Below are 25,078 nucleotides of genomic sequence, written 5' to 3'. Positions count from 1 at the left end.
ATGGTGTCAGTTCTCACATTCAGGTCTTTAATCCATTTTGAATTTATTTTTGTGTATAGTCAAGAAAGTGGTCCAGTTTCATTCTTTTGCATATAGCTGTCCAGAGTTCCCAGCACCATTTGTTAAAAGAGATGATCTTTTTCCCATTGGAAATTCTCTCTTCCTTTGTCAAAGACTAACTGGCCATATAATTGTGGGTTTATTTCTAGGTTTTCTATTTTGTTCCATTGACCTATGTGTCTATTTTTGTACCAGTACCTGTGCTGATTACTATAGCTTTGTCGTATAACTTAAAGTCTGGAATTGTGATACTTTCAAAGCTTTTGTTTTCTTTTTCAAGATTACTGACTATTCAGGGTCTTTCCTGTTTCCATACAAATTTTAGGATAATTTGCTCTATTATTTTCTGTGAAAAATGCTGTTCGTATCTTGAGAAGGACTGCACTGATTGTGTAGATTGTTTTGGGTAGTATAGATATATTAAAAATATTTGTTCTTCCAATCAATGAGCATAGAATGTCTTCTCATTTCTTTCTGTCATCTTCAATTTCTTTCATCAGCATTTTGATTTTTTAGAGTGCAGGTCTTTCATCTCTTTGGTTAGGTTAATTCCTAGGTATCTTACTATTTTTGGTGCAATTGTAAATGAAATTGTTTTCTTAATTTCTCTTTCTGCTACTTCATCATTGGTGTATAGAAATGAAAGAGATTTCTGTACATTAATTTTATATCCTGTGACTTTATTGAATTTTCAATTCTAGCAGTTCTAGCATCCAATTTGGATGCCTTTTTTTTCTTTTTGTTGTCTGATTGCTCTGGCCATGACTTCCAGTACTATGTTGAATAAAAGTGGTGAGAGTAGACATCCTCATCTTGTTTTTGATCTTAGAGGAAAATCTCTGTTTTTCCCCATAAAGGATAACATCTGCTGTGGATTTTTCATATACAGCTTTTATTATGTTGAGGTATATTTTCTCTAACCCTACTTTGTTCAAGATTTTTATTAATGGGTGTTGTACTATGTCAAATGATTTTTCTGCATCCATTGAAATGATCATATGGTTCTTATACTTTCTTTTATTGATGTGGTTTATCATGTTGATTGACTTATGAATACTGAACCAGACTTACATCCCAGGAATAAATTCCACTTAGTTGTGGGAAATGATTTTTAATTTATGGCTTGTTTGCTAGTATTTTGTTGAGGATATCCTCAACTATGTTCATCAGAGATATTGGCTTGTAGTTCTCTTTTTCGCTTGTGGCGTCTTTTTCTGGTTTTGGTATCTGGGTAATGCTGGCCTCCTAGAATGAATTTGGAAGTTTTCCTTTTCTATTTTTTTGAAATAGTTTGAGAAGAATAGGTATTAACTCTTCTTTAAATGTTTGATAGAATTTGCCTGTGAAGCTATCTTGTACTAGACTTTTGGCTTTGGGAATTTTTTGATTACTGATTCAGTTTGTTGGTTATCAATCTCTTCAAATTTTCTATTTCTTGCTGGTTCAGTTTGTTAGGTTATATGTTGCTAGGAGTTTATCCATTTCTTCCAGGTTGTCCAACTTGTTAGCATATAGTTTTTTATACTAGTCTCTTATTATTGTTTGTATTCTGTGGTGTCAGTTGTTATCTCTCCTCTCTCATTTGTGATTCTGTTTGAGTAATTTCTCTTTTTTTCTTGATAAGTCTGGCCAGAGGTTTATCAATTTTATTGATTTTTTTTTTTTAAAAAAACTAGCTCTTAGTTTCATAGATCTCTTCTAGTGGTTTTTTTGTTTGTTGTTAGTTTCTATATCAATAATTTCTGCTCTAAGCTTCATTATTTCCTTCTTTTTGTTGATTTTGTCTATTGTTCTTTCTCTAGCTCCTGTAGTTGTAATATTAGGTTGTTTATTTGAGACCTTTCTTACTTCTTTAGGTAGACCTGTATTGCTACAAAGTTCTCTCTTAGAATCATTTTTGTTGTATCCCAAAGGTTTTGGAGCATTGCATTTTCTCTTTTTCTTTTTTTTTCTTCCATGTACTTTTTCATTTCTTCTTTGGTTTCCTGGTTGGCTCATTCATTGTTTAGTAGCATGTTATTTAACCCCATGCACGGGTGGTATTTCCAAATTATTTCTGTGGTTGACTTCTAGTTTCATAGTGTGGTGGTTAGAAAAGATGCATGGTAAGAATTAGATCTTTTTGAATTTGTTGAGGCTTCTTTTGTAGACTAATATGTGATTTATCCTGGAGAATGTTCCATGTGCACTTGAAAAGAATGTGCATTCTTCTATTTTAGGATGGAATGTTCTGAACGTGAAATCCGTCTCCTACGGTGTGTCATTCAAAGTCATTGTTTCCTTACTGATTTTCCGTTTAAATGACTTGTGTTTTGATGTAAGTGGGGTGTTAAAGTCCCCTACTATTATTATATTATCATCAATTAGCTCCTTTATGTTTGTTATTAACCATTTTATATAATCGGGTACATAAATATTTACAATTGTTATATCCTCTTGCTGGATTGTCCTTTATTATTATTTAGTGTCTTTCTTTGTCTCTTTTTTACACTATTTGTTTTAAAGTTTACTTTAAATATAAGTACCAATATAAGTATTGCTACTCCAAATTCCTTTTGACATCCATCTGCATGATAGATGTTTCCCCAAACCCTTACTTTCAATCTGTAGGTGTCTTTAGCTCTAAAATGAATCTCTCATAGGCAACATATTGATGGGTCTTGCTTTTTTATTCATTCTGTCACAATGTCTTTGGATAGTGTGCATTTAGAACATTTATATTCAAAGTAATTATTTATAGATATATTTATTGCCATTCTATTACCTGGTCTGTGGTTGTTTCTGAAGACTTTGTCTTTCTCTCTTTCATGGTTTGCTGGTTTTCTTTAGTGATATATTTGGATACCTTTCTCTTTATTTCTTGCATATGTATTAGTGGTTTTTGATTTGTGCTTATCATTAGGCTTATATATAATATCTTCCGTATACAGTAGTTTGTATTAAGATGAACCTCTTGTCTTCCTCGTTTTAGGTATATGGTGCCATGTTTTACCACCTTTTATTTTGTGGTCCTTGACTGAGACTTTATAAACAATATTCATTTTCACTTTTTTTTCCCTTTCTTCATACTTTTTGTTTGTTTGTTTTTGTTTCCTTCCTTCGTACTCCTACTTATGGTCTTTCCTTTCTACTCAGAGTACCCCCTTCAATATTTCTTGCAGGGCTGGCTTATTGATCACAAACTCTCTAGTTTTTATTTGTCTGGAAAACTCTTTATCTCTCCTATTCTGAATGATAGCCTTGCTGTTAGAGTACTCTTGGCTGCACATTTTTCCCATGCAGCATCATGAATATATCTTGCCAGTTCCTTCTGGCTTAGAAAGTTTCTGTTGAAAATTCCCATGATAGCCTTAAGGGGTTTTCCCTTATATGTAATTGTCTTCTTTTCTCTTGCTTCTTTATATATATTTTTTTATCACTGTTTTTTGTTTGTTTATTTTGTTTTGTTTTAATCACAATATGTCTTGGTGTGGATCTGCTTTTTTTTTTTTTTTTAAACTTTGTTGGGGGTTCTTTGTGTCTTCTGGATCTGGGTATCTGTTTCCTTTCCAGACAGGGAAATTTTAGTTATCATTGAATTTCAAATAAATTTTCTGCATCCCTTTTCTCTCTTCTGTAACTTCCATAATAATAACACTATTATGGAAGTTTGATGGAGTCACTAATTTTCCTAACTATTCTTATTTTGCATAGTTCTTTTTTCTATTTTTGGAGTAATTGCTTGGTTACTTTCTGTTACTCTAACCTCTAGGTCATTAATTTGTTCCTCTGCTTCTTCCATCCTGCTATTTATTCCATCAAGTGTGTTTTTCATTTCATTTATTGAGCCCTTTATCTCTTCTTTGTTGTTTCTTATCTACATCTTAAGGGTCTCACTGATGTCTTCTACTCCTTTCTGAAGCATAGCAAGTATCTTTATGATCACCACTTTAAATTCTCTCTCAGTCATGTAACTTATATCTGCTTCACTTAGATCTTTGGCCATGGCCTTAGATCCCTTGTCCCATTCTTTCATCTGGGACAAGTTCCTCTGTCTTCTCATTTTGTTGAAGTCTCTGTGACTATGTTAGGAAAGTCAGTTACATCTCCTATTCTTTAGAGTAATGGCCTTATAAAGAAGAGGTCCCTATAGTGCCCCCACTTATAGTGTCCCCTATTTCCCAGGGCCCAGCACTTCTGGGATTATCTCCAATGTGTGCTTAATGTGCTCTGTTCTTGTGTCCTGGCTGCTTTATCCTTCAGACCAGTCATCTGCAGAGACTCTCTTTGCCTTTCCAGGCCATGTTTGGTCCCTAGCCTGAATGTGGTGCCTTTCAACTAGGTGTGCTCTGGTCTGCTTGTGAAATGAGACAAACTGCCATTGCCCCTAGAACCTAGGCTCCACAAAGTTCCTGCATCTGGAGATGCAGTGTTGGCAGGATTTTGGCTGACCTGAAGGTGGGGGCCTGCAATTCTGGGACCAAGGCAAGCATGACTGGGAAGGGTGGTTCCACAAGAGGGTGGGGGGAGTGTCCGCCCTGCAGTGGTTCCCACAGGTGGCCCTGTGCTTATGCTGAGCGGCAGGGGAGGGAAACGGCACCTGCCATCTCTTTTGTTCTGGGAGAGGTCTTTTTGTGAATGTTGCCTCTTTGGCACATATTCTGAGATAAGCAAATAACCTCTTCACTGGGTGACCCAGGTGTTCTTCAGATCACTGTTTCCACGCTGTATGCCCACAAGCTGCTTACCCTGCCTTCTATCCAAGAGCAATCCCAATGCTGCCAGGATCTCCCTGAGCCAAGCCTGCTGACCATTAGAACTTCAGGCTTTAAGCCCCATGGTTGCCAGAACTTACGAAATTCAAAATTCAGTTCCTCTTGCTTTCTAAGCCCATTGCTGTAGGGATTCATTTCTCTAATGTGTTCCCCTCCTCCCTCATGTGTTAGTCTGTCTCTCTCACCCTTCTCAGCTACTGTGGCTACCCCTAGCACAATGGCCATGATCTATTTCTCTCCCAAACTGTGTTTTTGTACTTCCTATCTTCTTTGTTGTGGCCTCTTCTCTCCGTTTAGTTGTGGAGTTTTTTTCTAAACGTCTTTGTGTCAATTTCTGGGTATTTAGCATGATGTGATAGCTATCTATTTGATTCATGGGATGAGGCAAACCTAGGTAGGGTCCTCCTATTCTGCCACCATCTTCCCCTCCATTTTCTGCTCTTTCCAATTCTTACTTCATAATTTCCATTGAAGACCTTTTCACACTGATTTGCAAATGCAACTTGTATATAAGAGATAGTAACCCTGTGTCATTTGTTGTACAAATTCCCTAACACTTAGCCTTTTAATTTAATATCTTTTGAAATAAAGATTATTTTGATGCATTCTGGTCTTTCTACATTTCCTTTATGTGATCTCTTCCTGTTATTTCATACTTAGAAAGACATTGTCCAATTACACATCAAATATTACTTCTTTTTATTCACTATAAAGTCTATAATCTTAACAAGTCTAGTTCTAATTCTGCTTACTCCAATGACCCATCTATATGATGGCCTTGTAGCTTTATCAACACAAACTGACCCCTACTTCAGTCCTAAAAATGGACAACCACTTATTTTCCATGAACAAATCAACAAGGATTCCGCTCTGCAGGTGAGAAGGCACAGAGTAATCTTTTTGAAAAAAATAAGCAGGGTGCTGACAGAAGAACCAGAGTTGCTCTGGAAAGGAAGAGAGGTTACAGAATTAAACACATGTATGGTAGCATCTCCCTACAACAGGTTTGATTCTTGGAAGGGCAGAGGGAAAAAACAAAACAAAACAAGGCACATACTTTCTTGGCTACATTCCATGCTCTGAGGAGCCACTCTGGCACAATTTGTGTTGTGGGCTACGGCTCCTGGAAAAGAAGTATGTGCCTGCATGTGTGGGGCAAGTAGAGAATGCTGCTAATCATACTATAGGTTTTCCCAGGCTCCAAGTAAATATAGAACCAGAACAGATATTATTTTCTACCATAGCCTAAGGAATTGGGGGTCACTAACAAGCTAATATTAAATATAGAGTTAGGTTGTCAAGGAAAACTGAAGTATATCCTCCAGGGGATTTTAAAATTAAGATAAAGTTAGCACTTGCTTGATGATTTAAGCAATGTCTAAGTGTGGTCTCTCATATTCACCAAGAATCTGAAAAACATATACCCTTTAGAGACCCCAAAAAGCACCATTGCTTTAGAGGCATTGTATTTTTAAAATTGCACCTGTCCATAGCCCTTGGCATGGCAAATAGTGGTGTATTGGTGATAATTAGGTGAGACTTTCTTTACCAGATTATATCTATGCAATGCATTCTTTCCTAAATTTGTTGTAGTGTAATGCCCAAAGAGGTACATAAGCATTTAAGAAGTTTGGAACCTGTGAACATAATATTAAGTTACAACATAGTACTTCATAAGATTAGATATGTCTATGAAAACTCAAAACATGACTTATCTTAATGATAGTTTTTCTCCATCTCAATTTAGCCAGAAATTCTTTTCCTCAGCACAAATTGGATATTAATATATCCTATTTCAATAATAGGCACTAATAACAAGATATTATTTATCATGAACACATGTTCAAATAACAAATATTCCAAATATTAAACTTTAAAAAAATGTTTTTAAATAAAGAAATTCAGTCCCCTCAATAAGAACATAAGAGTACAGAAAAAAAGAAAGAGAAGTAAAAACAACCTCCCATGCCTTTTGACTCCAGCTCACTGCATCCAAATTCTAACTTGTCAAGTATGCCTGGTGGGTAAATGTGGAGGTAAGGTAAATAAAAAAAGGAATAAGGAAAACAGAGAACCAGGTTGAATTTGACAAGTAGGTCAGTAAGGTTTATGCCTTTACTAGAAAGATTAAGAGGAGGCATTTGAAAGAGGTTCTTAACTATGATATGTAGAAGTACAGACAGAAGAGAAAGAAGATACTGGAGGAGACTCAGCACAGAATAAGATTCCTTGCAAAGGTCTGGAGTAAGGAGCAACCGGTGAACTAGCTCAACAACTCCCAACCATCCTGGGTTTGATGTCCATGCACTGTGTTTCAAGATTTTATTGATGCCAAGATCATAATGGCAAGAGGGTCCATTTTTTTTTTAATGTAGCTCATCACTGTACTGCAACTGTACTATGACTTAGTAAAAGAACTACTCAATTTTATTAGTTATAGTTAAAAACTACCAATGAGAATAAATATTTCAGAAAAAAGAAGAAATTGATTGTTTAAATGCATAGCAGTTAAAATTTCTGCTGACTTGTTTTTTAAGAAATTGATAGAAATTTGATTTTTTAATTTTTTTAGAGATTTTAAAACGTGTAATTTTGTCTGTTTTACCCCTAATGCAAAAGCAACTCCTTACAAGTAGATATTTAAAAAGAAAAAAAAAAGATATTCCATCATTTTGTAGGTCCTCCCTTTGAAAATATACCCAAGGAGGAAAAAAAAAAATCTTATTTCATTCTTTTTCATCATTGCAGGAAATAACTAATCTTTTACTTGGAACTGTTAATATTAAGGGTCATAAAGCATGTGAAATGCTCGGCACAGTGTCTGTCCATTGTAAGTGCTCAATTAACTATTATTATTTGTTTTATTATAGAGTTGCAGATTCTGAGATACTACCACCTTTGGAAATTTGGACTTCACATGACTTAATGCCAATGTCCTGTTCACAATTCAAGTGGAAAAGCTTACCTCTTGCAAATGAGATTCCTTTTTCTTTGCAGATAAATTTAAATGTTTATCAAGAATAGAATAGTACTTTTCACTCTCCTTGTCAAACTTCTTCTTTCCATCCTAGGAGATGACAATAATAACAACATTCTAATTTGAGAATAAAACTGATTTTTTAACATTCCCATCAAATGTCCAATACAAGTATTTAATAAAGATTTAGTGAGCTCTACCTAAGCACAGAACCTGATGGAGTATGAAAAAGAATGTGAAACAAGTAATTTAAATATGTATTCAAATGTATTCAAATATTCTCAAAGAAGTTCGTGGAACTATATAGTATGGAGGGAGGCAGGCTGGCTATAGTAGAATCCCTCTGAGAACTTTATAATTAATTCTTAACACGAGATTCTGATCTAGTAAGTCTGAGATAGGGCCAAGAGAAAATGTCTCATTTATGCTTTTTGGTGGTGTCAGTGAGTTAATATGTGACCAGTTTGGAGAACTGCTCACAGACTCTTTTCAAGGAATCATTATTTCACAGCTACAAAAAGATACCTGATATTTCAAACAATTCATTCTTGATGGTGAAAAATGGACTTCTAAAAGCTGGCAGCATGAAATAATGAAATAAGATGTTTCAAAGTCAAACCAAAAAGATTAGTGACATCTTTATCATATACTTATCATAACTATAATAGCTGACCTTTGCTTTTCCCTAAAATTTCCCAAAATTACATTGATTTATAGGGAAAACTGTAACCAGGCTGGCCTTTTGTGGAAGAGGAGGACAACTCTACATTTCATCCTGTGGCACACACTTATACAAATGCAAATGGAATAAAATCCTGGGCATATAAACTTCTCCATCTATAAATATGTTATCCACCAGGTAAGGGTTTTTGTTTCATTTTTAAAATTTACTTACTTATTTGAGAGAGAGAGAGCCCAAGTGGGAGGGGCAGAGGAAGAGCAACAGAGAATCTCAAGCAGACTCTGCACTGAGCATAGAGACCAACACAGGGCTTGATCTCAGGACCCTTGTGATCATGACCGGAGCCAAAACAAAAAGTAAGATGCTCAACAGACTGAGCTACCCAGGTGTCCCAAACCAGGCAAGTTTTTTTGTTTTTGTTTTTTGTTTTTTCCATTTATGAGTCCATATAAAGTAAATACTAGGTAATCAGACATAAAATTCATTGGCCAAATAAGTACTGTTACTTGTTTTTATTTTAGTGTTTCTGAAAGTATAATGCCTGAACCACTTTAATAACAGTCAAGTATTTTTAAGCCTATTCAAAATGTAAATTCCTATTTTCACCATCCAGAGGTTCGCAAATTATTATTTTTAGCAAGCTCTATGATTATTATACATAATTCTTTACTTCATTATTTGTTTAAGTATTTGAAAGAGTTTAATAAAAAAAATAGTTAGAAATGAGCTCAATTCACAACAGCACATACTAAAATTAGAACAACACAAAGAAGATTAGCATGGCTTCTGTGCAAGGATGACACACAAATTTATCAAGTGTGTCATACTTTGGGGGGGTAGCAAATAACAGGCTTCCAGTTATGGAATAAATCACGTCACAGGGATGAAAGGTACAGCATTGGTATATAGACAATGGTACTATAACACTGTTGTATGGTGACAGATGGTGGCTACATTTGTGGTGAGCACAGCATACTGTATACAGGTGTCAAATCATTATGTTGCACATGTGAAACTAATATAACACTGTATTGTACATCAGTAGAAAAACCAAACCATGAGAAACTGTGGACTCAGATAAACAAACTAAGGGTTTTGGAAGGGAGGAAGTGGGGGGATGGGTGAGTCTGGTGATAGGTATTAAGGAGGGCACACATTACATGGAGCACTGGGTGTTTATGTAAACAATGAATCTTGGAACAGTACATCAAAACTAATGATGTATTTTATAGTGACTAATATAACAATAAATAAATATATATTTGGAAAAAAAAGAAAAATTTTAAGAAAATAGATGGATAATTGTACAGAGGGACAGGAGAAGGGGAGGAAAGGAGAAAGGGATAAGAGAAGCAGGGCTCTCACCTGTTTTTCACATTATCTGAGGTTGTCAGACTGAGATTGATAGATCCAAGAAATTCTATTTTGATCCACTGGCACCTTTGATGTTTTTAACCTACTAGGATCTAGTTCCAAATATAGAACTTTAGAAGGTTAACTGATAAAATTACACTGAATGGGAAGAGCAAGTAGGATTGTACTGCAAAATTTCAAGTCACTTTTGGACCATTTAAGAAGTTCTAATATGTTTGTAAATTCAACTACTAGACCTATAAATGAGAAAATTCAAAATCTCCAAAGGACTTTCATTACATAAGAACAAAACGTGGTCCTGCTAGGAGAAACACACACATACACACAAAGAGTGGCATTCACATTTAAAAAAAAAGAAAAAGGTCTACTGAGAAACTCACATTACAAAATGTGGAGTAGCAGACCCAAAAGGAAGCGGGGAAATCCAAGGTTAGGAAGGGAAGAGCTTGTCCTCTCTACAGTTGTAACAAGATACCTGGTGAACGTTTCACCATTTTCTCAGTGGAGTTTACTTTTTCATCCAGCATTTCAAGCACACAATTGACCTGCCCAGTCAACCTGTCAAAAGGGCTCTCTCTCTAGTACTTTTGCGCTCCTTTTCTTTTTTCTTTCCTGGCCATCTCTCCTTTGACATAAATGCTCATTTCTTCCAATTTCTACATATTCAAGTTACAACCACTTTTAGTATCCAACTCATACAAGCCTCATTCACAAGTCCCTTCCATCAATTCTTTCTCCTTTTTGTAAAAGGCGAAAGATTTATACGATCTGAAGAGAAACCAGAGTATTCCCTTTTGAATACTCATAGAGCTTTATATACATGGGTTTCTCATGGTGTTCATGTCTGACACTGTAGCAGAGAAATTTATGTATACACCCTACCCTCCTTCAAACTGAGTATTTGAGAGAGTGCTCAATAAATATTTAATGAAAAAGTGAAATTCTTCCTCTTATTACACTGGGCACCACTATCCCTCACAGATATTCCATTTGTTTAAAAACAAACAAACGAACAAACAAAAAACAAATATCCTTGATACCAGGGACAATTCCACACAAATAGTTTAACTCAATCACAATGTGCACAAATACTGGGGGGCAACCGATTGCATTATAGTATAGTACACAAGACTGATTCACTTTTTTCTTGTGCTAGGAGGGCTTAAAATTCTTTACTATGCATAGAAGAAACTGGGTAAGGATGAAGAGAACACAGCTGCAGTGATAACACTAGTATCTTTGTTTTCCATTGAGTGTTTGATGGCATTTTTGGAAACGTTAATTCAGTGCCAACACGTCAGCATTCCTGGCAATACAAAAATCATTCCCAGAGCACTTCCTGGACTCTTATTCAAACCCTAGTGCTTCACACCATCAGGCCAGCAAAAAAGATCTACTCAAAGATTCCAGTGATGTAGAAAACAAAAACACACTTAGATCTAGCATAAAATTAAAGAGCTGAGTAGGCCACAAGAAGGACAAGTATAATATAGGGAAGAATGTTCTTAAAAACAAAGAGCATTTCTCCTTGAAATTCACATCTGTCCCAAAAGCCGTGATATACTCCTCATGGAAGCCAAGTCTCATTTGGACTTACTCATTTAACAACACACAGCTACGCTTATTCTTTGAGTTGTATGTTCCGGATATCAAGCTAAAAATTTGCTCTGAAACAAATGCTGCAGACAAAAGAAAAATACCCATGAGTCTTTATTAAATGTTATATGTGATTCCTGTCTCATTGTCACAGCATGTTTCAAAAAGGGAGACTCCACTATAGTGTTACATATTCTGTAAATCCAGTTAATGGTCTTTGGACTAGGTAATCATTTAAAATGAAGTCATATATATGTATGTATATACGTGTGATGTTTGGATGCATGTGAGTATATGTATTATTAAATTTAAAAAGGAGATCATATAAAATAGCAAATTATTCCCCAAACCCAATTTTAGCTGGCAAAAGTATAAGTAAGTTCTGGATCTGCAGTCAATCTGCTTTTCAAATGACACAACATTTACTCTAAGCACAGTGGCCATATTATATCTTAGCTACTAAGATTAGCAACAGTGGTTATGCCACACCCTCACTTTACACAGTAAAGTAAGGAATGGGAGGGAAACTCCGAGTGTCAATTTTACTCCAAATCTGTATATAGCCAAAAAAAAAAAGTCAAATAATTATAAAAACTATAGCTCTACCATATAGTTCCAAATATAAAAATAAAAAACATGAAATTATACATAATTGTTAAAAGAAAGCCAAACCAATCCCTTCCAAGGACTACAAGAGGGTACCAAAGATGAAGAACAGAATCTACCACAACATTTAGAAAATCACAAACACAAATTCTCAAAATGTTATCTAATTGCACTTTTTTCTATAGACCACTGCAAAGTTTTGTTTAAACAATGTCAGCAATGTTTATTTTTAATGTTGCCATGATATAAATTATTAAAAATAAAAAGTTTGAAAAATATTATATTTCTTTTTTAAAAACCGGAGCACATGGGGCACTTAGGTGTCTTAGTCAGTTAAGCATCCAACTTTTGATTTCAATTCGGGTAATCATCTCAGGGTGTGAGATCAAGCCCTGCTTCCGGCTCCACAAGGGCATGGAGCCTGCTTAAGATTCTCTCTCTCCCTCTGCTCCCCACCCTGCTCTCATTCTTTCTCTAAAAAAAAAAAGAAAAAGAAAAAGAAAACAAAAACCACGTATTTAGTTTAGGATTTATACATCAAATTTTAAGACTATTTCAATGTTATAATTATCAACCAAGATACTGTGAAATTTCCCATGCAACTAATTATGTCATGGTATTAGTACACCTATTAGCTAATAAGCAGTTTGCGTATATTATGAAAAAATCCTTCAAGTGAATGCAGAGCAGTAGAAATAATAATGGAAAAAATAGGGGTGCCTGGGTGGCTCAGTGGATTAAACCTCTGCCTTTGGCTCAGGTCATGATCTCAGGGTCCTTGGATTGAGCCCCACATCGGACTCTCTGCTCAGCAGGAGCCTGCTCCCCCCATTCTCTCTGCCTGCCTCTCTGCCTACTTGTGATCTCTGTCTGTCAAATAAATAAATAAATAAATAAAATCTTTTTTAAAAAATAGAAAGAATTATAATTAAAACGAATAGCTAAATTCCTTATTCAAAAGTACGTAGACTTCTTATAACTGGCATTGTGCTAGGTATTGAGAGGATAAGGTATAGCACTGAATACCAATCCTGGCTAGGCATCTTCTTCTGATGGTTGGATTTACTCACTGATTAGAATGGCAGTCCAGGGCGACATCATCATCTCTAAGTCCCAAAGTGCCAGATGCTAGGATATTATGACCACATGCTGCATGGTTATAGGAAACTTAGCAGTTAGGAAATTCCTAAGGCCCAGGAGATTCCTGGTAACCAGAAACCAAGGTTATTGAGAATCTTAGTATACCTCACACAGCAATGTCCCTCCTGTGGTAAGGCTATCCAACCATTCCCAGTCTCCTGAAACACTGTCCACCAAGTCCTTCCTCCTCAATATGCTGAAACATAGACATTCCAAAAGGTCTCCCTTCTGGGCAGCTGTCACACTATAATTCACCACATCTTCCTCATTTCCAATTACCCCACCACTACCACTACCACATGATTAAACTCATAAGGACCAAGGGTTTCATATTGGCCTTTATGAATAATGTCTACAAACTGGAATAATTAAAAAAAAACAGAAATAGATATGAAGGATATGAAGATGTAAGACACAGAAGAGGAAGGTCCAAGGGTAACAAGCATATGAAGAATTGTTAAAACTCATTAGTAATTAAGAAAAAAGCAAATTAAAATATTGGGATATCACATTGTCTCAGATATTGACAAGAATTAGAAGGTTAATTAATGCTACATGTGTATGTACACTGAGTATATATGAAGATACAGGAGCCTTTATAGATTACTGGCAGAATAGTATAGTGGTGCAGACTTTTTCTAAAGAGAGATGTTGCACTACTAAGTGGCCCTAAGAACACAAAAAGTTCATAAACACAAACGAGGATATGCTTCTGTGGGGACAGGAAGATAGCTAGTATATTCATTAATGGACATAAAATGGACTTGATTCAAACCATGAAGTGCTTGGCAAAAATCAGAAGAAAATATTAAGGGGTACCTGGGTGGTTCAGTGCTTAAGCAAGCATCTGCCTTCAGCTCAGGTCATGATCCCAGGGTCCTGGGACTGAGCCTCACATCTGGCTCCCCGCTCAGGGGGAAGCCTGTTTCTCCCTCTCCTACTCCCCCTGCTTGTGTTCCCTCTCTCACCATGTCTCTCTGTGTCAAATAAATAAATAAAATCTTAAAAAAAAAAAAAAGAAGTAAATATTAAATGTTGTTGGATCTTAAAACATAATTCTGAGTTTAAGAACACAAAACAGGTAAGTAACACTAATTCATTTACATAAATTAAAAAGCCATGCATACAAAATGGTAACAATTTTACAAAAACACAAAAAAACAAAAATACACATATTAAACTTATAGGAATGGTTATTGGGTAAGGAAGAAAATAAGAATGAGGTATGAGTAAATGAATAAAACAAGAGAGGGCTGTGAACTAAAGGAAAATAGATAAAAAAAGGAAATTAATCAGGAAACCCAACATCTGACTGACAGAATTACTGAAAACAAAAGTGTCAGGAGAAAATTACCTAAAAAATAATAGATGAAAATTTCTGAAACTAAGAAAAAATTTTTCCATATTAAAATGTCACAGTATGTACAAAGCACAATAAATGAGAAAATGCCCATAAGACATATCATCATAAAATATTATAAACCCATGGATTAAAAAAAACCCTAAAAACAGAAGTCAAATAAAAATTATCAGAAATCAGAATAATGAATCCACAACATCATCACAGGAAATTAAAAAACAAAAGGGCAATGCATTCAAAATTCTGAGGAATAATTAATTCTAATCTAGATTTACTATATCCACTTGAAATGGCACTCTAGATTTAAAGGTAGAATAAAAATATTTACAAACATATTAAAAAATATTATACATGTACCATTTCTCAAAAAGATAGTGAGAGATGTGCTACAGTAAAATGAAGGAATAAACCAAAAACCAAAACATAGAATCTAGGAAAACAGTTCAAAAGGGCAGAATGAATTCCCAGAATTAAAATAATATGAACTTCCATGAAAACAGATGAACTAGTAAACCTATGAAAGTAGCCAGTTAAAATGAGAGTTTCAGGAGGAATGACTCTTTAAAAATAAATAAATAAAACAAATGTATCTAATATGTTCAAACATACTAAGATATGTTTTGTAATTATGTTTATGCTTTTGAGAAAAGAGAATTTTATGCTGATTTTACGAGCAAGCCAATTATTAACTCTAAGGAAAAAAACATGCAAGAAACAAAATGTAATCATAGAACTTGGTATGGCTTACCTATGAACAATAATTTCAGTATTATATAAACACTGACCACAAGTTTTAAAAAATTTGACTATATATTTGGAGGACGGCAGGAGCAGAAATATATATGGAGTAGCAGTGGTTGTAATGCTGTAAAAGTGTGTAATATTCATATTCCATTGTAGGTAAATTAATCTAATAATGTCTAAAATTAAAGCAAAATATACTAGTTTATTATTAAGGAAAATGGAAATTAATGTAAAATAAATAGTTTAAAGAATTAAAAGTGCTCGACTTTGTGGAACAGAACTTCAGAGCAGAGAGATGGGGTAGGAAGCTGATGTATTTTATAATTTATCAACCTTCACACATTACTAAATTTTTAAAAAAACTTTGTATACATTCAATAAAAATTAAATTCAATCTAAAAATAGGAGGAAAATAGGGAACTAACTTGCAGAGTGGGAATATATAGAATATATATATGAAGAGGTACAGAAATATAAATGTTAAAAGGGTACTAAGAAAGGGATAGAAATTAGAATACAGGGGGGAGAAAATTTTCTATGGGTATGCTAAACCTTGCTCACAAATTAGTTTTTTTATGAATTCATTAATTTGAGCCTTTATGAAATCCCCATTTTGCAACTGGTACTGCTACTCAGGCTGACTAAATCTGAGAAGAAAACTGAAAAAAGGGACCCATCTTTCTTAAGTGAATGCAAAGTGGTAGTTTGAATACCAGAGCTCCACATGCAAACCCTACAAGGTAAAAGTAAGTATCCTCATTTCACAAACATGAAAACATTATCAGAGAAGAAAAGCAATCTGAATGAGATCACAGAGTTTATAATGGACAGAGTGAATAACTAACTGAAATCAGTCACCTAGTTCCAAAGCCCATGTTATTTACACAGTGAAATGCAGCCTGGAGAAGCCTGAAAATGCAGACTATAGCACTTCATTTTAACTCCCTTCTCCTTAAGAAAAAGGCCAGGGTGGGGCAGGGAGGCGGGTGTCTGAGGAAGGAGGCAGAGGAGATTAAGAGAGTAGAGAAAGACTTCTGCTTCTGATCCAGGGTATAAGGAGCTCAGCTGCTGCTGACCTGTTCTAAGAAGTAAAAAAGCTGAACGAACTGAAAGATTAATAAATCTTCTTAGATGTTTCAGAGTAATAAGGTCACAGGACAAACCACTGCCCCCAAATTTAGAGGTCCAGCTAGGCAGATACAGAGAATCATAATTTACTGGAGCAGAAATCCCCCTGGAAATCTATACTGGGGTAGAAAAACATGAACTGTAATTAATTAGAGAATTGCTGGAAGCTCAATATGTAAGTCTAGAGGTAAAAATTCCAGGGGGCCCACTCATACAGCTCCCCCCACCCAACCTCCCCATACACAATTTTGTTAGTTTTATACTAGGAGCTCAAAGAAATTCAAGAATAGAGAAAAATCCCCTCCTGCTGCCTACAGTATATACAGAGAAATAACCATTTTAAAATATGCCAGAGCATTCTGTTCTTCTTGGGAGAAACTATTTTACCAGTTTCTACTTATTGGTTTTTTTTTTCTTTTAGAATTTTTTATTTTTTAATTTATTCATATGAAAGAAAGTGAGCATGTGTGAGTCAAAGCAGGAGCAGGAGGGAGGGTCAGAGAGAGAGGGAGAAGCAGGCTCCCCACTGAGCAAGGACCCCCCTGAGCCAAGGCAGCTGCTTAACTGACTGAATCACCCAGACACCCCCATACTAGCATTAAAGACCTGCGGGAAGGCAAATGGCTAATCCCAACACCCTCTAGCCATTCTGTCTCATCTAAGGCAGAGAAGAAAGGAGCTGCTAAAAGGCAAAATAGGGTGTGAACGGCAAAACAAGTATCAGAAATAGAGTCAGATATGTTGGCAAAAATGTTAGCATTCACTAGACCAAAAGGGTTTTTTTGTTTTGTTTTGTTTTTGTTTTTTTATTTTTAATTTGAGCTAAGGGCTCAAAAGAAAAAGTAGATAACATGCAGGAACAGATGAGTAATAAATAGAGATGGAAATTCTAGAAGAAATTACAAATGCTTGATATAAAAAACACTGTTACAGAAATGAAGAATGTCTTCGGAAGTAAACTGGACATGGCTGAGCAAAGAAACTTAAGAATGTTTATTAATAGAAATTTTAAATGTTAAATGTTTATAAATAGAAACTTCTAAAGCAGAGAAAAAAAAAATCCAAGGACAAACAAAAACCAGAACATCTAAGAATTGTGGGACAACTACAAAAAGAAACAGAAGAAATAAGCAATAGCTAAAGCAATAATGACCTAGAATCTTCTCTAATTAACATCAGACATCAAACCACAGATCTAGAAAGTTCAGAACCAGGTAGGTGAAGCACCCAAGAAAACTATACCTACACATTACACATTCAAGCTGCAGAAAATCAAAGATAAAGAAAAAAATCTTGAAAGAAACCAGAGGAAAAACACCTTATCTAGAGGAACAGAGATGGGAATTTCAACCATCTTCTCCTCAGAAAGTATGCAAGTTAAAAAAAAAAAAAAATAGAATGAAATGAAACATTTAAAGTACAGGAGGAAAATATCCCAACCAATCTAGTTTTCTACAACCCCTGAAATTCTCCTTCAAAAGTTCAGGCAAAATAAAGATTTTCTCACACTGAGGAAAATTTGTTGCCAGTAGACACACCTTGTAAGAAATGTTAAAAGTTCTTCAGGAAGAAGTAAAATGATATAGTCAAAAACTGGGACACATACAAAGAAAGAGCATCACAGAAAGAAGGTAAAATAAAAATTTATTTTTCTTATTCTCAGCTGAGTTTACATAATAACAGCTTCTTCAAAGTAATAGGATCAACTATGTATTCAATTCTGTATGCATACAGAATGTTTGTCTATGTATAACTGAAATGAAGGACAGCAATGGTACAGGGACTGAAGGAAGGAATTAGCAGTATTTTGCTATTATAAGGTATTTGCACTATCTATGAAGCAGTATAGCATTATTTGAAAGTGGATTTGGATTGGTTATAAATATATATTGAAAATTCTAAAGCAACCAGTAAAAAAAGTTTTAAAGAAAGTATAACTGATATGATAAGAAAGGAAAGAAAATGAAATACTATAAAACACTCAAATAAAACAAAAAAGACAGAAAAAGAGTAGGAGACAAAAATATAAACAAAGAATAACAGCAACAAATGGAAGATAACAAACATGGTAGATACTAATGCAACTATATCAACAATCACTTTAAGCATCAATGGGCTAAAGGCACAGATTAAAACAGATTGTCACAGAGGATCAAAAAATGACTCAATTATATATTGTTTATAAAAAGCCAACTTTAAATATAAAAACATATACATTCAAAGTATAGGAATAGAGAAAGATATACCCTGCTAACACTAATAAAAAAATAGCAAGATTAGCTATATTAATTTCAGAAAAAGCAGACTTGAAAGCAAAAAAAAAAAAAAAAAAAAAAAAATCAGGGATAAGGAGGAGGATTACATAATGATAAAGAAGCCAGTTCTTCCAAAAGACATTAATTCTTAATGTGTATGCACTGAACAGCAAAGCATCAAAGTATGAGAGAATAATAGAGCTGCAAGAAAAATAGGTGAATCCACTATCATACTTGGAGACTTCCACAGCCATCTATTAGAAATGGCCAGGTTCAGCAAGCAGAAAAATCAGACCGTGAAACTCTATGGTACCACCGGCCGACTGGACATAATAGACATCTATAGAGCACTTCATTCAACAACAGCAGAATACATTCTTCTCAAGCTCACACGGAACATTTCTCAAGACAGGCTACATGCTGGGCTATAAAACACATCTCAGCAAATTTAAGAGAATAGAAATCATAAAATGCTTGTTCTCAGACTACAGTGGAATTAAACTAGAAATCAATGACAGATAGCTGGGATAAAAATTACAGAATACTTAGAGATTAAACAATACATTCCTAAATGATACATGGCTAAAAGAAATCTCAAAGGAGATTTTAAGATAATTTGAACTAAATGAAAACACAACTTACTGAAACTTGTGGGATGCAAGTTTAGAGGGAAATTAAAGCACTAAGAAACAGTAAAGGGAACAAATGGATGAAACAGGGACAAAGAGAAGAGAGGATGAAAGACAAGAAGAAGCAGACAAGGTACTAATGTTACTTTAGACCTTGGGAGAGGGAGAATACTATTTAAAGTTTTTTGTGGTTTTCCATTGTTGATCTTCTCTGACAATGGGAAGGCAGGGAAGACTGGAATCAGGAGGATGGATAATGTTGGGTGTATCTATAATGTAATGGGGTCTGGTATGACACTATGGGTAAACCTAAGGTTACACATGTGTTGGAGAGGATGTGGAGAAAGGGGAACCCTCTTACACTGTTGGTGGGAATGCAAGTTGGTGCAGAAACTTTGGAGAACAGTGTGGAGATTCCTTAAGAAATTAAAAATAGAGCTTTCCTATGACCCTGCAATTACACTACTGGGTATTTACCCCAAAGATACAGATGTAGTGAAAACAGATACAGATCAGTACCCCAATATTTATAGCAGCAATGGCCACGGTCGCCAAACTGTGGAAAGAACCAAGATGCCCTTCAACGGACGAATGGATAAGGAAGATGTGGTCCATATACACTATGGAGTATTATGCCTCCATCAGAAAGGATGAATACTGAACTTTTGTAGCAACATGGACAGGACTGGAAGAGATGATGCTGAGTGAAATAAGTCAAGCAGAGAGAGTCAATTATCATATGGTTTCATTTATTTGTGGAGCATAACAAATAACATGGAGGACATGGGGAGATGGAGAGAAGGGAGCTGAGGGAAATTGGAAGGGGAGGTGAACCATGACAGACTGAAAAATAATCTGAGGGCTTTGAAGGGGTGGGGGTAGGAGGTTGGGGGAACCAGGTGGTGGGTATTGGGGAGGGCACGTATTGCATACAAGGCAGGATATCTGGAAAATTACATTCGATAAATTTAGGGATTTCCTAATTAAAAGTAACCCAAATCTTTTCTTCATGCCAGCACTGAAATGTCTCTGTTTTTCTTGGATGACAAAGGACTTAAAGAAAAATCTAAGTCACAAATTCAAAAAGCTCTGAAAATATGGAAGGAAAAACAAATGTGGAGAGATAAGACTATGACCAAAACTGCTTATAACAAACACTGCATCCAACCGAAAAAGGAGTTGAAAGCCATAACAAGTAGAAATTAATTAATATTAGGGGTGCCTGGGTGGCTCAGTGGGTTAGGGCTTCTGCCTTCAGCTCAGGTCATAATCCCAGGGTCCTGGGATCGAGCCCCGCATCAGGCTCTCTGCTTGGCAGAGAGCCTGCTTCCTCCTCTCTCTCTCCCTGCCTCTCTGCCTACTTGTGATCTCTCTCTGTCAAATAAATAAATAAAATCTTAAAAAAAAAAAAAGAAATTAATTAATATTAACATAATACTTTTTTAGTCCAAAATTCCTAGAAAACCAAGCCTGAGACACAGCTTGCCTGCTATAAGCTTGCATGCAATTTTTAGTAAACAAAAGTGAGGGCAACAGGAAAGATAGACATTGAAGGAAGATGGAAAATATAAGTGTTTATTACTCAACTAACCACAAAAGCAGGAGGAAACACAGCCAGATGCTTAGGTAATATGGCACACCTCTACTCAGGATTTACAAAACCAACACAACACCTCAGGACATTTCTAAGCAAGATTTATCTGCCAGTTCCATTCTATACTTGACCCAAATGCACTCCACTACAACAACACCTCTGCTGCACATCAGACTAAGTTTTTGTTAATGAATATAACCATAAGCATTTGGTGGCAGCTTCTAGAAGACTTCCAACACTACTCAGAGCTCCTGTTCCTTCAACCTTTCCTCCCCCAGGGGGAAAATCATGGTCAAACCTGCACTGTAAAATGACCTCCCTGCTCACCTCCTCTGCTCTTCTTCCTTGACTTTTACCCTTGGGATAACCTCTTCTTGTTTTTTTTTTTAAGGCAAAAAAAGGCACTTTTTTGTGCCTTTTTTTTTCTAAAATAAAAAGATTTTATTTATTTTTCTGATAGAGAGCACGCACAAAGGGGGAAAGGTAGAGGCAGAGGGAGGGGAGAGCAGGGTCCCTGCTCAGGGGATCCCAGGACACTGGGATCATGACCTGAGCCAAAGGTAGGTGCTTAACAGACTAAGTCATCCAGGTGCCCCAAGAGTAGTGCTTTTAAAAGGATAGTTCCAGGAGAAAACTGAACTATAAGATCTAATTTGCATAAGCAGACTGAAGGGCTCCCCACTATAAAGATGAGAGAGAAACAAAGAGATGGAGACAGACATTGGTTTTGATTGACTGATTCAACCCAGCATATTAACAGTGTTGAGGCTGAAGAATCCTGGACTAAACTATAAGCTAATGTGGTACCTCCCACATAAAAAAAAATAGTCCATTGTGTAAATGAATGAATGAATGACTTATGATCAGCCAATTCTGTGAAACTATGACTGTCAGTCATAGCTATCCCCTGGGTTTTATTACTAGTTGTACTATCCTAAACACTTGACCACTCAGGGATCTTAGTCACCTTATCTGCCACATATAAAAGATTTGGGATTCCACAACTTCAGATCAAACATTCTGGAAGCAAATACAGCATAAAGAAGTAGTTGATGACTTGAAGCCCAAAACAGATGATTCTCTGGAGTTGCAGTATGTAAGCTTTTCCCAACACAGCCACCATAAGAAATACTTTGGAAGGTTCGTATTGAGCTACCCAGTTGCCCCTCTAAATGCAGTCACTGGTGGTATGGCCTTGGCTACTGGCAAACAATCCCGACTGCACCAAGATAAACATTAACAATTAGGAAGGTGGAGATTGTAAGAAATACCTACTCTGGCACTTTGGTCAGTGCTCTCTTGTCTGCTCATTTGCCTTATTAAGCTTGGGGTTTTTTACTTCATGGGCAAAAATCCCTTTTTCAAAATTCCATATTAACTGATGAGAACAGTGAAAAGCTTAAAGGAAAGAGAGAATTCTCAGAAGGCTGCTGCTTCTAAAGATTGTCAGTCTGGATGGTAGTGCTACCACTTGGCGCTTTCAAGTCTCACGGTTTAAGCCACAGACTTAAGAACAAAGCACAATTTTCATTCACAAAAAATACATTTTTAAAAATATTTTACTTTACAATTTCAGCATTCAGTGCTATTTGTGCCTGAAGTTTAATTAGCTACATATAATGTTCTTTATAATCAAGAAGTCCCTTTGTTATATAAAAAATAATAAGAACACTTGGGAAATGCAGTCTATATAGTCTAGAGTCACTATCTTGTCTCATGTGAAGTTACCAACACTAGTATTCCTACAACTCACTCAAGTCTAGACTATGTTACTAATTATGCCAAATAAGCAAGGGCCGGTCACACCTAATTTTCTTAAACTGAAATATACTGAAAGACTATTTGGTAGAATACATTCAGACACTTCTTCAAAATATAAAAGTAGAAATATGGATGACTGAAGAGTCTTTATTTTCACTGAAATACAACCATCCTAAAATTCAAAACTGTCACTTTTAAACAAGGATTAATTCTTATATTAACAAAAATACCAGAGGAAAAAAAAACAGACTTTGGTTAATAAAATGTGCACTTAACTCCTCACAATGAAGTTACTCATTATTTTCCAAGAAATAGTTAACAAGTGCTTTTAATGACAATCTTAATCCAGTTGTTTTCTTTTTTTTTAAGATTTTATTTATTTATCTGACACAGAGAGTCACAGTCAGAGAGGGAACACAAGCGGGGGGGGGGGAGTGGGAGAGGGAGGTGCAGGCTTCCCGTTGAGCAGGGAGCCTAGGGCTCTATCCCAGGACCCCAGGATCAGGACCCGAGCCAAAAACTGATGCCTAATGACTGAGCTACCCAGTTGCCCCTCTAAATGCAGTTTTAAGATTCAAACAATTAAGTTGTGAAAATGAACAATGGGGAAGGCTAAAATAAATTTTTCCATCAACTGTGCACAGTGCTTAATTTAAGAAATACAGTTATGCTATACTAGGAAATTTATGAAGTACAATTAGCGAAAGTAATTATTTTTGGGGGGGGGGTGGTCAGAGGAAGAGAGAGAATCTTAAGCAGCCTGTATTCCCAGCATAGTAGGGCTCCATCTTATAACCCTGAGATCATGACCTAAGTTGAAATCAAGAGTTGGATGCTTAACCCACTAAGCCATCCAGGCACTCCAGCAAAAGTAATTCTTAAAAGCTTAGTTCTGCAGTCACAAGAAATGCAAAATTAATAATTACCAATAATCTGTATTATTCTTTCTTCCAACCATTAAGAAACCAAACCGTAAAAATAAATATTTAGGTATTATGATTTTCATAGATTGAAATATATCTCCAAGGATGCCAATCACTCAATGGAAGATAAATTTTATATTAAAGGATATATTAATTTTCTTTTCAGTTAATTAAATGGAATTGAGTAACCATCTGTACTATTTGTCAATTGGTTTGATTCTCTGTTTTTCCTCACCTTATCTGTGTATGGACTGTTGGTCATTCCCTGTGGCCTATTTCAAATAAGTAAAAAGGAAAGTTTTAGTCCAACTTAATCTATTTTATATATCATTAACAATATTCTAAAGTTAATTCGAAAGTTCATTTTAATGCAAAGGCTAACAATAAAAGTTATTTGCTCTTTCCTATAGTCCAAATATTCTCTCTCCATATCATGTAGGCCAACTTCAATCACAGATTAGGAACATCTGAATGAAATTAATTTACAGTAATACAAAGATAAAATTTAAAACCCAAAGACTCCATTCCTTTAAACACACACACACACACACACACTCCTAAATGTTTCTCTAAAGAGCAGTGTTGTTTGAATAAGCATTCCGTCATTTATCATAAAATGATCTCTCAACTCTTCATGGAAATCATATTATTCAAATGTTCCTGGCATTGTAGCGAACCTCTGATGAGCACGAGGAGGGAAATTAAGGTGAAGGAAATAACTTACAAGTTCTTTTAGTTGCTTTTAAAATATAAATGTGTCGTATGGTAACCACCTGTTCTCCATCTCCAGTTGAAGAAATAGAAGGAAATGGGCTGAGTCTGAGCTATTTAGGTTAGTATAAGGAAGAATTTTTAAACTACTTAATATACCTGACTATGCTGGTAGACATGAGGTAATAACAATAAAATGTGAGCAAGTAAACCAGCTCTCTCTTCCCGAGAGCTTGGTCATAGATGATATACGGAAACCCAGAAATAAAATGTACCTCTAAGGTCTGACAAAAATCAATAGCTAACTCGACAAAATTTGACAATTATGATGACTGACTGAAAACTGACATACTAACACTTTCGTAGAAGCTGCTATAAGGTCTTCTTCATGAATTTCACATTCTTCATTTGGTTCTAGATAGATACCACCCATAGTTCATTTGTATTTACAAAGACGGCTTCTTTTTTTATCATGCTTTCTAGGCCTAAACACCAGATTTTGCAGTGTGAATTAGAGATAAGCCTACAGCACCACTTGTTTGAACTTGAACCAGTATTACTGACTAATTAGGAAATATAATACTCAAGAAGCAGACTGCTATTGGTTAAAATGTGATACAGATAAGGAACTACCAGTCAAATCATCTGTTTTCAGAACATCCTACTCCCAGGGCATAGATAGCTTGCCCCAATCGTGCTAGTTCCAAAATACGTACAGAGAAAGCCTTACCTTTCAAGGTACCTGACTGTCGCAACTCTCCCTGTGTCTCTGTCCATATTACAT

General features: G+C 35.5%; 1 protein-coding gene and 1 non-coding gene across 4 annotated transcripts in view; one reads left to right on the top strand and one right to left on the bottom strand.

Moving 5' to 3' along the window:
- The window catches only part of ARHGAP42 (Rho GTPase activating protein 42), a 279,033-nt gene that overhangs the window by 79,734 nt on the left and 174,221 nt on the right, over nucleotides 1-25,078 (bottom strand). For 2 of the 3 annotated variants that reach the window (XR_001177542.2, XM_004780869.3), the window contains exon 5: nucleotides 7,780-7,881. The exons of the other annotated variant lie outside the window; for it this stretch is intronic. Coding sequence is in view for 1 of the 2 variants with exons in the window: in XM_004780869.3 (XP_004780926.1) it covers nucleotides 7,780-7,881 (102 nt within the window). In the remaining variant the exon portion in view is untranslated. The remainder of the gene's footprint in view (nucleotides 1-7,779; nucleotides 7,882-25,078) is intronic. 3 annotated transcript variants of the gene reach the window in all.
- Nucleotides 9,200-9,304, top strand: LOC123392212. Its single transcript, XR_006606919.1, has one exon. It is a non-coding gene; the product is annotated as a U6 spliceosomal RNA (small nuclear RNA).

This window comes from Mustela putorius, unplaced genomic scaffold (assembly GCF_011764305.1).
Source record: "Mustela putorius furo isolate JIRA1106 unplaced genomic scaffold, ASM1176430v1.1 tig00000460_pilon_pilon_pilon, whole genome shotgun sequence".
NCBI classification, from domain to species: domain Eukaryota; kingdom Metazoa; phylum Chordata; class Mammalia; order Carnivora; family Mustelidae; genus Mustela; species Mustela putorius.
This window is presented reverse-complemented; position numbering and strand designations above follow the sequence as displayed.